This window comes from Zea mays, chromosome 4 (genome assembly GCF_902167145.1).
Source record: "Zea mays cultivar B73 chromosome 4, Zm-B73-REFERENCE-NAM-5.0, whole genome shotgun sequence".
NCBI lineage: Eukaryota > Viridiplantae > Streptophyta > Magnoliopsida > Poales > Poaceae > Zea > Zea mays.
Window position 1 is genome coordinate 180,636,117 of NC_050099.1, and position 14,691 is coordinate 180,650,807.

General features: G+C 41.9%; 1 protein-coding gene across 3 annotated transcripts; it reads right to left on the minus strand.

The window, feature by feature from the left end:
• Nucleotides 1-418: 418 nt before the first annotated feature.
• On the minus strand, nt 419-12,305 carry LOC100304372 (uncharacterized). 3 transcript variants are annotated; one of them, XM_035967002.1, is made up of 19 exons: nt 11,945-12,305; nt 11,139-11,250; nt 10,835-10,926; nt 9,790-9,873; nt 9,398-9,637; nt 8,791-8,865; nt 8,544-8,680; nt 8,062-8,222; nt 7,863-7,963; nt 7,712-7,786; nt 5,650-5,829; nt 4,987-5,069; nt 4,814-4,903; nt 3,589-3,693; nt 3,224-3,362; nt 2,829-3,038; nt 2,549-2,734; nt 1,156-1,237; nt 419-1,055 (listed from the first exon to the last, which is right to left on the minus strand). In XM_035967002.1, the coding sequence occupies exons 1-19, from the start codon at nt 12,032-12,034 to the stop codon at nt 949-951; spliced, it is 2,349 nt and encodes a 782-aa protein (XP_035822895.1). In that variant the 5' UTR covers nt 12,035-12,305; the 3' UTR covers nt 419-948. The 3 variants fall into 3 exon arrangements, with proteins under 3 accessions (XP_035822895.1, XP_035822896.1, NP_001353677.1); NM_001366748.1 differs by having other exon boundaries at nt 439-1,055; nt 2,585-2,734; nt 11,945-12,193; XM_035967003.1 differs by lacking the exons at nt 9,790-9,873; nt 10,835-10,926; nt 11,139-11,250; nt 11,945-12,305 and having other exon boundaries at nt 8,791-8,887; nt 9,398-9,552.
• Nucleotides 12,306-14,691: the final 2,386 nt, after the last annotated feature.

A 14,691-nucleotide genomic window follows, 5' to 3' on the forward strand; every position in this document is an offset into this window, starting at 1 on the left:
AGAAACCCAGTCCCAAATTGATTTTTTTACTCAACCCATTTGTTTACCCAAAAACACCCTTACATTGGCCTTTTTTTTGGGGTGGGGGGGGGGCATCACTCAACCCATCAGCAAATCCAGGTTGTGTCTGCACACGTACCTTCTAAGCTTCAAAAGGGCAGACACATCAACAAATGCAGATCCTGTGATGTAGATGAGTACTTCTGGGCAACTCAAGCCATGCAATGTCTGAGTAATACTTCTAAACAACTCATAGAAGCCAAACTAGCAAACGCCATAGCATTGTAACCAAGAAAGGTAGGCCGTAGGCACCCATCTCCTGACGAAACCCCTTGCTTCTTTAACAGAACAAAGATCCAGATGAGGCATGTTTTCTTGTTCTTAGATATGCCTATGGTTTGATGAAAGGAAACATGAGTTGAAGGCGCAACACGAGTTCAGTCAACAATGTATTTTACCAAGTACATTAGCAGCTCGAACAATAAAATAATGAATCCACATAACACAAACACGATTAGAAATGCGATAGCTCTAGTGACCGTCAAGATTTGCGACAGACCCTTTTTTTTTGCACGTTGACGTTACCTCTAGATTTTTTACACAACTAGCAAGCACTCGTATAACACAACACGATCAGAAATGGGTGTACAATTTTGCTCGCTTTCCAAATAACCACGATGAAGTCCAACCTGCAGGGCCTACACACATCAGGGTGACGACTGACAATTTCATGAGCTCTAAAAGCGGCTGCGCGTGCGTGGTGACCTGTTAGGCTGTTACCACGCGACGTAGCTTCTGAACCCGGGCATGCATTGCCGTGAAAATGAGACGACGTTTCCGTACATATTGATATCTCCGGGCCTCTGCCTCCATTGCAACAAGACATAAGACAATGCTGAAGCCTGAAGCTGAAATGGCTGAGCCGAAGGTGAAGGAATCGGATAATAATCACTCCATATCGGAAGTTTCATCCCCCTCCGCTTCCTCATCCTCATCAAGGATATAAACCAAGGCATGCCTCCGGGATGAAAAGACACAGGCTACTCCTCTCGATGCTGCATAAAACGATCAGAGAAGGAAGCGCCAGGAGTTACACCATGTCTACATTCTAATGACACATAAAATTCCTATATAGAAAGTTCATGCTCGACGTACCACTAACTGCAAATGGAGTAGATACGGTGTGAGGTATGCTACGAACTTTCCCATAATCTGTGTCCAATTGCAGATCGAGTGCCTGCAAGTGGCGTGACAGGAAAGAAGAAAAATATTAGTACCATTTAACAGAAAAAAGGTAAGGTCAAGTAACATAATTACTAACGAGCAATTTTTTTTCTCGAAAAACGCAGGAGGACTGCATTTTAGATATATATTAAAAAGAGGGAGACAAGGATCTAAGAGACCCAAAAAAATAACGCACTCCTTATGGAGGCCAGTAACACTCGTACACGAAAGGATCCATAAAAACACACACACTCCCTACAGCAACAACCTATGCAGGGGGTCAGCCAAGAAGGAAAGACCTTTGACTCCAGCAATTTCCTAGCTTCTTTCCTCATCTGCATGCTCCATAATCAGAGGAAGGCTGGGAGACCCTCCATAAAAAATGACTCTATTGTGATGCTTCCAAATCATCCAAGATCCTAAAATGATGAGGAAGTCAAGACCTTCCCTGACCAGACTATTTGTTGTCTCTGATACCATCTCCCACCAATCCGTAAAGGAAACTGTATCTGGCTGTGGGGCTAAACTATGCAGCCCAAACTTTCTTAGCAGGTTGTACCAGAAAACTCTTGAGAAGACATAATTCACGAGCAAGTGGTTCAGGGTTTCACCTTGCTGGTCACATAAAGGACATCTGATAGGGTGATTCAATCCCCTTTTTGCCAAGCTATCAGTTGTCTAACATCTATTATGTGCCACCAACTAAATGAAAAAACAACACTTTGGAGGAGCCCAAGATCTCCAAACCCTTTTATAGTGCCCAAAGGTGGTAGACCCAAAGAAAAAACCAATATAAGCTGACTTTGCAGAGTATCTGCCATTCGATGATAAGCTGAAAATGTGTCTATCCTCAGTGTTAGGCTGCAGCACAAAATCTACGAGGATATTCTAAAGGTGTAGATAATCTACAACGGCTCCAACTGTAAGAGCCCCTTTGATGTCTGCAATCCATCGTCTGTTCAATAGAGCATGCTGCACAGTCCTTTTAATAATTTTTTTTTGGGACAATGCTGAATAATTTGGGAGCAATATCTGAGACCCTTTTGCCATGGATCCATTTATCTGTCCAACACATGGTGTTGGTCCCATTCCCCGCCTCAGAGATCAGCACCTTAGAGAAGAAGGATCGGGCTATGCTAGGGACTTGAATGGACAGGCTAGACCAAGGGCGTCTTGGATCAGTTTTTTTGCTGAGCTCTGCTGGGCCCTCCGCATGCGATTACTAACGAGCAATAAAATAGCACAAAACTAAGTTGTTGCCAGTACACCAATTTGAAGACATCGTTAATGATTATATAGAGCTGCTATGAAATGAAGTGTATACCAGGAGATCAAACATAGGGGAAATAAGAATTGTTACCACCAGTTTTTGCAAACTGTAAATATTTGCAGGGAATGTTCCTGAGAGTGGCATAAAGGAAAAGTTCTCTATTTGCAGCATCACCATCCAAGATTTTCCAGGGCTATCAGAACAAGACGTTTCACTCAGTAGTAAAACTACCTGGTTGTCCTGTTTGAGAAATGGGTAATTATTACCTTTTGTAAGCAATGCCAGGTATTGTGCAAAAACTGGAATATTGTCTGAACAGATACAACATGAGTACCTTATAAAGTGACAGGTCAACACACTCATATCCGTCAGGTATATGCAACAGAAAACCTGAAAGTGACATCATGCTGAGGGTAGTACAACAGTTACCAGAGCCCTTTATCACACCGATGCAATTTACTTTATTTAATGATCCATCAGGTATCTTCAAGCATACATAGTCAGTCAAGCTATAGGAGGATTCCTCATGCGATGAATCTTCATCCTGTTTTTTTAAGAAATGGTTACAAATATGAAGAACAACATCATTGATATGTACATGAGTTCCAGACAGAGACAGGCATAGTAGCAAATAATGACTTAATGGGTATGAATTACTTTATAAACATTCTGCGTACAGGATGCAGGTAATGCTGAGCACTTGTCGAAATCACTAAAGAGAACATGAACCTTATAAAATGATATTGATGTTGGCGAGCAGGATGATGACAAGGTAGCTGATGATGTAACAGGATATAAAGGAAGCAATCCTTGACATTGTATCTGCGAAGAGATAGCAGTAAATGGCATCAAGAAAGCCTCCTTCAAGCTGCAATGGATGACAACGGAAGTGTTAAGTGCAGCATAAACAATGTTAGCCAAAGGCAAGGAGCAACACATTTGAATTTTTACTGTGGAAACTGGAAATGAAAAAAAAAAAGATAAAATGTTGAATGTTCAGGTAACAACAATGTTAGTCAAAACAATGAAATATAACACTCAAGCAATGGAGAACATATAACTGGTACAGACTTCTAGGTTATAAAATGACTCACCTATCTTCCAATTCATTGAATTGATTTACCAAACTCTTTTCCAAAAATTGGGTGTCTGTAAATCCTCCAAAAACTACTAGCTGTTCTACATGTCTTGCAGTATCCCTGAAAACTCATGTTGAACAGAAACAATAAATGTGGGAACCCATGAAAGCATCGTCACAAATTAAAAACAGTTAAACTAAATAATGAGCGAAAGGGTCTCTAGCTGGGTTGGTTAGGTGATCTGAGTAGCACTTCCTAGGTCCTGAGTTCAACTTCTCGTGGGAGCGAATTTTAGGTTGGGTTTAAAAAATTTCCCTCGTTTGCTCCACGGTCCACGCCAAAGCACAGGGCCCCGGTTGAGGTCGTTCTCACATGAACTATGATGCCGTTGTGTAAGAGTGGGGTAGTTCGAGGGTTTTCTCGACCTGTGTGAGAAAGTCTTCTTTATATAATAACCAGGGTTGTGTTACCCTAACAGGTCGAGATTTTTTTAAACTAAATAGTGATGGCAATACCACATTTAGGAACAAACAACAGCTCCATGTGATTGACTTTTAATCACTTTTGCTGGTTTAGACAATAGTGTCATATATCTTTTTCTCTCGAACCAGCTGGAGAGCTGCTCATCATTATAGAAGAGGAGAGATAAAGTACAGACAGCTGGAATGAATCCAGCAAGACAAGAGAACATACACGACACACCTCGAAAACCATAGCACACATCACATATGGCTCAAACAAGATTCGTGGGCCATATATCCCAAGATATTCAATAACTGGCTTTAAGAGGACAATGCATTTTCCAACACCAAGATACCAGGGCGTAACCCAGTGCCGTAGGCTTCCCGCACTGTGCGGGGTCTGGGGAAGGGTATCTTTAAACGCCAAGCCTTACCCGCATAATATGCAGAAGCTAGAGCTCGAACCCGGGACCTTCCGGTTACAGACGGTAGGCTCTACCGCTGCACCAGGCCCGCCCTTCCAACACCAAGATACCAAGTGTAGAAAAAAACTAAAAACTGCAAATTTCAGAAGTAATTCTTATAAGTTAACTGGCATTTATAAAATTAATGATAGAGCACAACAATCATGTCAGGCTATAACATTTTTATGTGCATTTAACCCTACTGGAGGGGTTTGACATGTGCATACAGTTATCATATAAAAACAAATGAATGAACAGAACTTAATAACACTTTTTAACTTTTACACAGAAAATATACAACAGAATGTTACTTACATATCACACTCAATTCTCTCATCTGCTTCAAGTAGTTGTTTGATTGGATCCTTATCAAGAAGAAACTTAAGAAAAATCACCACAAGTTCACTACAAAGGAGACCTGATAATTAATAGCAAAACATTGATATATGATTTGTGAATCGAGAATAACAGGGGGGGAAAGGACTAACCTGTTTGCTGCTGGAACTTGGTCGGTAGGTTCATTTAATAATATTCTAACAGACTTTAAAACCCAGGCAAAGAAATTTTGAAACTGGAAAACAGTTAATAATGGTAGTTACTATACAATAACCTCCAACATAATATCACCACCAACCATGATGCAGATGATAGGGCATAGAAATAGAAACACATACTATAGCACAAACACAATGCACAACAAATAGCATGTGACTAAGAAAAGCATGGACAATGCATAAAGGTAACCGTAGATTCAATTAAGTTTTGTCGTCGTCATCGTTGTTGTAGATTCAATTATGTGTATCAAAATCTACAGATTGATTAGAAGATACTGCATGCACAAAGATATATCCGGTTCCACACAAGGCCAGCAGAATTTAGGTATTAAGAAAACTACATTTAGGAGGAAACTATTGGAACACAATTGGTTGTTCAAACATTCACTGGCAAATGGTAGGCAACAGCAGGAATATTTGTTCAGCCTACTACTCGAATAAACAGTAATTGGGATGAATCTGTTTAGCATTAGCACACTTTGATCATTAAAAGAAATTGGGCATTATTTAGCTAAGATGTAGGAGTTTCATTTTCAAAAGATTAAAAAACTAATCCAAACAGAGGTACTAAATGTGCAGAAGGAAAATAAAAGGTACCAGATAAACAACAGTGGCTGCCACCCTTGAAAAGCGCTCCACTTGAACAACTAGCATCCCTATACTCTCAGTTACACCATCAATAAGGTTTCCATCTAACCCGATAGTTTGAAATCGTGAACGCCATCTTGAAAGGCCTCTTAATTCTGCGAGTCTGAATGAAATAATCTCCACTGCAGGCTGTAAATAAAGAACATAAATAAGGCGCTCAAATTCTGCAATAGAAACTAAGAAAAAAGGTACATGTATCTGTAATACTTGTTAGTCCAGCAAAATTATATCAACAATAACTTTTTCTCCCAACCAAGTTGGGATAGGCTAGAGTTGAAACCCAACACAAACCAAAAGTCAAGGTTTAGGCACATTGATAACTATTTTTCATGCACTCCTATTTAAGGCTAAATCTTTGGTTATATTTCATCCCATCGAGTTTTCTTTTACTGTTTCTTCCCATATCATCTTTGGTCTTCCCATGCCTCTCGCTAAGGCCACTCAGAAGGTTCAGCACCAAGGTACGGTCGGCAACAGGCTCGCCGAGGTCGGGAGAGAGTCCACCATGCCCTTCATCTGGCGGAAGTACTTTCCCACGGAGAGATCCCCCTAGGAGAACAGGTGGAACTGGGCGTCGAGATGGAGTGCTCGAGCCTCCCGGTTTCCGAGGAACTGGTCCTCGAGAGCGAGCCATGCCTGGTGAGCGGTGTCCGCCTGGTCACGGACGATGTCCTGTAGCTTGACGGTGATGGTATCGTTCAACCACGAGAGGACCACATTGTCCATCTGAACCCACGATGGAGACAGTGGGGCGACGGGTTCGTCGAGGACGTGGTCGGCGAGGGCGAATCGCCGAAGGGTGAGGACCACCTGAGCGCACCAGCGAGGGTAGTGGGAGGACGTCGGATCCAACACAACGGACACAAGGGATCGGATGTTGTGAACCTCGGCGGCCTGTCCGGAGGTGTGGGGAGTCTCAGGGGCCACCGATGGAGGGGTGGGACTGCGACCGAGGAGAAGGCGCTGCACAGCGGCCATCTAGGTGGTCAGGGCGGCCCCCATGGCACACTCTCGCTCTAAGGCCAGGGTCGCAGCACGCTCCCACTCCTGGGAAGCAGTGACAACCACCTGGATGGTGGCTATGGCCGCAACCAACACCGGGGAAGCGGGAGGAGGGGTCGACGTGGTCGTGACGAGGTTGGTCCACGAGGGGTCGGTGCGGGCGGGGAAGCCTGGGGAGCGACGAGTGTGTTGCGCAGTGAGGGCAGCAGGGAGAACGCCTAGGAGGGGTTCAAGGCCGACGATGAAAGGGGCCCCGTCCCCGGCGAGGTCGCGGGTACGAAATGGAAAGAGCTCGTTGTCCGCGTCCAGCGGGGGCAACAAACCGGCGCCCGAAGGGGCCAGCAGGCTGGCCGGTGAGAACACGGCGGCGAAGAGGCCAGTGCCCGCGCCTGCAGGGGCGGCGACGGCTGGGGGCCACCCACCCGAGGTGGGGCCCGTGCCCGCACCAGTCAGGGCGGCTGTGGCAGGCCCCCATGCGGCGGCGGCAGGGAGCATACCCGCGCCCACAGCGGCAGTGGCAGCGCCTGAGCCTGCACTCGCAGTGGTGGCGGCATCGCCGTTCATCAGGGGAGAGTTGGCCGACTGTGAGGGGTAGGAGGCGCCGTCGGTTGGGGCTGGCTGGCAGGGAAGGAGAGGCAGCTAGGTGGAAGGAGAGTTGAGAGGAAAAAAAGAAACCTAGCTCTATACCATGTAGTAAACCCTAACCCTAAGTTGGGGTTGGGTGTTATATTAATAGACATGAGTTAATTGGGCCTAGCCTATTACACAGGGGTGAGAGAGTAATTACACGGGGAGAACCCTAAACGGGATTCTTACACTCTCTCACCCCTGTGTAATGGGCCAGGCCTAGTTAACTCAGTCTATTAATACAACACCCAACCCTAACACAGGGTTAGGATTTCCTACAAAAAATGCTAAGAAAGCTCTATAGTATCCACTGCTACACAAAACAAACTGGAAAACCATAGTGTAGGTGAATGCTTCAGAGGATCAATAAGTCATAGCTGACCTGAAGATGCTCAGTGATAATGCCACGAATATCTCTTCCAGCACTGTCAACAGCCTTGGCTATCCTCTTGAGACCCTACCCACGCATGAATGACAATTTAGGCAAATTGTCTCACAAAACAAGCTATAGAAGTGGTAGGAGCAACAATTACCGCTTCACCAAGTGAACTAGCTAAAAAATGGTGAAGGGCTGGACTTGTTCGTGTCCCAAACAAAAGGCTAAGAAACTCATCCTCAGAACTAGATTCCACTCCTGTAAGCATATAGAAATTTTCATGTTAGAAACTTTCAGCTATGAAGAATGAAGGCACAAATTTCCAAATGCTTATGGTTCAAGAGAAACCATCATACCATGTGTAGATATCAGATTGGGCAAGGCACTAAATTTCTCATGGAATAAACTCATGGCGTTTGACCATTGTTTGGATATTAAAGATACAGAAGCACGGACAACTTCAACCATATCTTGAATACTTGATGCTTGTTGGGACACCTGATGCAGCTCATTTTTTCTTTACAGCATTTATGGATGATACATACAAATTTTAGTACATGACAATAATAACCATAAATTGATACATAGACCAAGAGTTAACAACCTTACAAGTTTATCAATGAAATACTTTGGATATGTTTTTAGTAATGAATTTTTGCACTTCTCTATAAAGCCTAACTGTAGTGTGTAAAGTGAATCGTTGGCCCATGAAAAGATAGATAATTCTAGAACTAAACGTGGATCTTAATATAAAACTCAGCATGCAGCAAGACAACAAGATATGGTTTCTGAACAAGGAAGGAAGAAAGTACAATCAATGAAACAGTTATGTTATTACCGGTTGAAGAAGATAGAAGTATCTAGGTAGAGACAATGTAATCCAGAATTTTCGCAGCTGTCAGAGAGGTTGTCGGTATCAACCAACTTTCCAAAGCACAGAATAACAAATTTCTGGAGGTTTCTTGATAAAGAGACCTGATATAAGAAAAATGAGTGCACATAATCTTTTTTTCCCTTAAATGGAAGTGCACAGAATTTCATTTCTAGGAGATTAACGTGTGCATCGGAAACTAAGCATCAATTACCTTGCTGACTGAAGCATCCTGGAGTTGGTAACTCTTTCTAGAGGATCCAACATTGATTGGGATTTTAGTTATGTTCTGAAATTTCAAAGGCATAAAGCTACTGGTTCATAGAGCATTGAACTGGACAAAGAACAAATACAAAATGACACAAAAAAGTTGGCAAAGGTTGCTGAAATGCCCATAAGTTCAACGCGTGAGATTACACAGGAAAGTAAATAAATATGCAAATGCATAAAATATCTGAAACTTCTCTCATATTACACCAGCAGCTAGTCAATACATGGAAAAGATGAATTGTACATGTTCAGATACACAGATGACACCTAGAGTTTGTTGATTCTGCGGAAAACAGATGTACTGTGGGTCTACCACCAATAACAATAGCCAAGCCTAAAAGGCTAGTGCTCAACTTCTATTTGCTCTGTTTAAATGAGCATATTAACTTCACAAAATATTTCTGTGTAGAACAGATTTCCAGAGGAGCTGTTAGGGTAGAAAGGTCCCCAGAACCAATAACAGGAAATGCTGAAGCAGGAGAGAGCATGCATGACAGACTATTTTTTGTTGAGTTCAAATTATGGACAAGTGAGTTACTGTATTTACTTACTATCTTTCCAACAGGAAATATTCCAAAAACGCTGAAGCAAACACAACCATCTTTGCCACCACTGCACAGAATGTTAAAACGCTGACAGGAAGCACTAGAAAATTCTGGAATAGCTTCTTCGTTCTCATCCGCAAGACCAGTATCTCCAGAACGTAGTCCACCTATCCTAGGCATCACAGGAGGAGGAGGAAAGAAACGTGTGGTGCGGTCTTCATAGGATAAAAACTCATCCTTGTCAGACTGAATAAATTAGCAGAAGAATCAGTAATGAGAAGTTTTAGTAGAGACCTAAACTAATTTTGATTAGTGCTGAATTTGTAAATCAACTGAAATTTTTTGTAACTACACATGTGTTATTATATGATACTTATATCGCAAAGGCAATAGCATACCTTTGACAGTGGATCGTCTTCTGCCCAATTCAAAGATACAATGGCAACATCGTGGGATTTTGTAGTTCTTAGCATCTTCCCATTCTGCAATGAGATTTTTATTCAGTTATAAATGCACAAAGTGACAGTGTAAAAGAAAAGTAACAAGTAGATCTTGACACACATGAGATATTGTTATATTTCAAAATTAACTGACAGTGGCAAGCTGTGCAGATTTGGTCTTGTTTTCAAATTAAAGGTGAAAGGGAGTATGAAAGATTACATACACTACTAGTACTAACAATTTGAGTGAAACTGCAAAAAAAGAAATTATGACACTGCAATACATTTCCCTTTGTGTCTGTGTGTGTGATTATAGTGCCAAGCAATCACCTGTGCCTAAGCATTACGGCGGAGTTTTGGATAAATTTCTCCCACCAAATTGTTTTTTAGCCATTCAAGCTTATAAAGAAAATTAACCATTGAAAGATGGTAAAAAAACATTACACTTATTACAGAGTACTTGTTGAGTGATGGCGTCAAATTGTAAAGTTTGTTTTGATGCAGGCAGCAGGTGGCTAGCTAGAAGCAGGTCAAGCTAGCTTTGCAGAGGATGCAAGATAGTAAGATACTAAGGGAGCGTCATTGGAAAAGTTTCATTTCAATAAAATATTGTGAGAAGTTTATCATGGAAGAGTGAGGTCTTGAGAATCTGCACAGATGTTCAAGCAGTGGCTGCAAGATCCCCAACTGTATGTGATCAAGTGGTCCTGCCTGTCAAACACAATTGACAATAGTATAGCTGATACGCAATAATCTTCAAGAAGTATTAAAATGCCTCTATCGAAAACATAATTGGGCAAGAAGTCCTTGAGGCCTGTATCCCTTAATTGTCTCCTAATAGTTCGCTCATAAAGGTTTAAGCATGATATAAAAATGAGAATAAGCAATTAGAAAAATATTAAGAGAAGATAGGCACTGGATCAGGTTTCTATGAAGTACAAACGAATGTTCATACAAAGACACAAAAGGCACTGACAGTTTTTATCATCATCCAGATACACACCTCCACATCATGCAAAAGAATCAAACCATCTTCTGTGCCAAGTGCTATTATTTTACCATCAGGGCTCCAACAAATTGATGTGATGCACTTCCCTGAACAATTATAAATACTTTAGTTCTCAGTTTCTCACTATCTTTTAGAAGTTCAAAGCAGACATGATCTTATAAATCACTATAACTAAAAGGTATAACTGAAGGGCACACTGGAATTGACAGATTGTACATATTGATTGTAATGACAAGGAACATTCAAAGTGGGCAAAAACAACAGGCAACTGAGGGTAATGGGGTAGGGGTGTATCAACCTGGAGAGATTGTCCAAAGCCTTTGCCAATTGAAGCGATGGAGGAGAACCTTGGAGTCATCAGTAACCATAGCAAGCAGATCCTTCTCTGGATTCCATTCTGCCATTTTTATCTACAAGTATGAAACACAGGCACGTCAGTACCCGATGCCCCATTTAGCATACATTAAGAAATAGGAACAAAGAAACAATAGGAAATTGAATCTCACTGTGCTCAATCGATTCTGAATTACAGAAAAGATATAAAGCGACAAAAGGTGAAATTCAGTATCAGCAACCGTATGATATATGTGCTTGCTATTAACTTCTCTGTTACTTAAGAATTGTTTGGTAGCGAATTGTAAACATGATACAAGGTGAATGAGACTGATTAAGCATGAACAAGAGGCAAACGGTGTAGTTACTAAAGTGCATTTGCAAAACAAAAAATAGCATTCAAAGCTGAAATCAGTGCTCTATATCAGTGATATACTGAAATGGCACCTCACAACTCACAGTTCAGACCAACAAGTTCCCACCGAACCCAACTGCATCCCTGTCAACTCTGCACAGCGACAGTAGGATCCGACTTAATCCTCGTAGGAATTTCAACAAAACAACAGCAGGGACGCACGCAACGCTCGGCGGCAGCAACCCAAGGATCCAGCGCGTGAACCAGGCATTGCCCTGGACAGCGTGAACCCAAGCGGCCGCACACTATTTTGCAGCCTCAGCACATGTTGATTAAGAATCAGCACAGCACGAACTTGCACAACAGCGTTTGCCTACGCAGAAGGGAGAGGCAGGGGAGGAGATCGCAGACTAGACCTGGAACGGGATGGGCTTGTCGAACTGGAGCTGGAACGGCGTGGCCGCCGCCGCGGCCATGGACGCCTCTTCGATCTGCTCCTCCGCCATGCTCCGCGTCCAGCGAGGGCCGTGCAGGCGGGAGGGATTTTTTGTTTGGGGGACACTCGAAGCGGGCGGTCGCGAGGGGGGGGAAGGGGACAAATGGCGACGGCGAACCGGCGATTGCGAGCGGCGAGCCGGCGAGGCACCGAGACGCGTAGAGAAGGGTTTTGGACAACAAGATTTTGGGGGGCAAAAGGCCGTCAGCACCTATATGCGGGATTATGATGATCGGATTCTAACCGTCAGAGTCAACTTTTGTCAGCCATGTTTCGTTTCTGAGATTACTTCTGTGAGAATGGCTTATATAAAAAAACTCAGAAATCAACATCTCTACTACTTATTAAGGCCCTGTTTGTTTCAACTTATAGATTATATAATCTAAATTATAATCTAGATTATATAATCTGGATTATTTGCTCTGGATTAAATAAGCTAGGTGTTGCTGTTTGTTAGCTCGGATTATTTGGATTTGGCTTATTATTCATATGCATGCAAATACAATAATACCCTTGGCTGTTTTACTTGTCTGGTTTCATCAGTTGGCACTACGCAGTTTATACACAACAATTTATACACGTTTATAGATGCTTTTTTTTCCAAATAGCTCATACACGTTTTGTCCAACAATTGTTTAATGCGTAATTTTAAAAAGACAAATAATTCATACATGTTTTGTCCAAACCAAAGTACTCAATATAAAATTACATTCTCATATCAAATAGTGCATTGGCAATTTGATCTCGAAAGTTATTCATGTCTCCCTCTTCTTCTCCCAAATGACCTTCAGCATTGTGATGACTTGGAGGAATCGGCATATAGTTCTCGTCTTGATCACAACGATCAAACTCATCATCGGCCATTTTACTATCTCGAATGAAATTATGTAGAGCCATGCATGCATGTATTATTTTTGATTGCTTCAATATCGGATAACTTGGCAAGTCCAACAAAATTCTCCACTTCATCTTCAATACACCGAAAGAACGCTCAATGTGATTACGAAGAGAAGAGTGCAATTGGTTGAATACCTCCTTTTTCCCAGTTGCACGTGGTCCCGCTCTAAACTCTGGTAAATGGTACTTCACTCCTTTGTATGGAGCAAGATAGCCCTTTTGGTTTGGATACCCCGAATCCACAAGGTAAAATTTTCCTAAAAAATTTCAAACAAATATGAGACACTCAATTTTTAATTATGAACAACGCAAAATTAAATTGCATTAATATAATCGTACCAGGTGGAGGATGAGGGAAAATAGTGCCATACTTGCGCAAAGCATCATTGAATACTCTCATATCATGCACCGATCCGGGCCATCCCGCAACAACAAAGGTGAACCTCATATCAAAATCACATATAGCTAAAACATTTTGAGTTGGATATCCATGACGACCCACATGTTGAACAACCTTTGATGCAGGTACAACAACTGGAATGTGAGTACCATCTATTGCCCCTATACAATTATTAAAATGAGGCGCATACCGATCACTTAGCAACTTTTCATGCGTTGTTATGAAGTTTGGATCTATAGGCTTCACAATCTCTTTGGCCATTCGATATACACAATCCAACACTTCATTGAATTTCCTACTAATGGTTTCTTTTGACCTTTGAAATCGATTCTTCACTTGAACAAATGATTGAGGTGCACCAACAGTCCACAGAAACATTGCCAGGGCTTCAATATATGTCATTTTACTACTAGATGCCAAGCCATAAGATGACACTAACAAGTCATGTAATCTGTCAAATAATGGTTTACTCATCCTAAACATCTCATAACATTCAGTAGGATCGCTTAGTGTTCTCATAACCCAATCAAAGCCACACATAATAGGTTGTCTTCTAATGGTCTTGTTCAAGTAATTTTCAGTATAGAACATACCTATTCCTGCAACAACTGCTTCAAAATTCCTCAAAGTCTCAACTCAGTTGAGAGCAACAGTCATGGACATATCATCATCATCATCACTTGAACAAACATCCATCTACAAGGAACCATTGTATACTATAAATGACATTATCTGTAATATGGTTCAATTCAACATAAAGGAGTTCCTAATCAAGAAATAAAAAGTTCATTAAGCAAGAAGTAGGATGCTAATGTTCAGCTTATCATAATAAGGTTCATGACAATTTTAACTAGCATAGTAAGCTGTTCTACATGAGTCCTGCACGTGCACAGTGTCGCTTCAACCAAAGAAGCCTTCCTTCATCTGTCTCAAATGCCTTAAAGGAGGACCGATTCTCAGCTTTCCGAAAAAGTTCAGTTGCCATGAAGTGTTCAGCTGATCCTTCCTTTGCCCCACATCGAACCGCCATAGACTGAACTTCCCTAATTACTTCATCTAGATGCTCACCTAGCATGACTTTGTTTGCAATTTTACAATTTTCTTTTAGAGTGGCATGAATATTCTGCATCACTTTGACCATTTGATTCTTGGGCTTCAATGGACTTGTAGCAGTTCTGGCAGTTGCTCGATTTCGGGGGAAGCTTCCTTTTGGAGCATAGGAACTAGCAGCAGGTGATGCAAATGTATTCTTGTCATCTCCACCATAGCATCCATCAACAGCAACATCTTCTTCATCATTCCCTCCAAGCACTTCACCAGGTGTGCATGCACTAGATCCATCCACAACAATGCCACCAAACATTTCATGT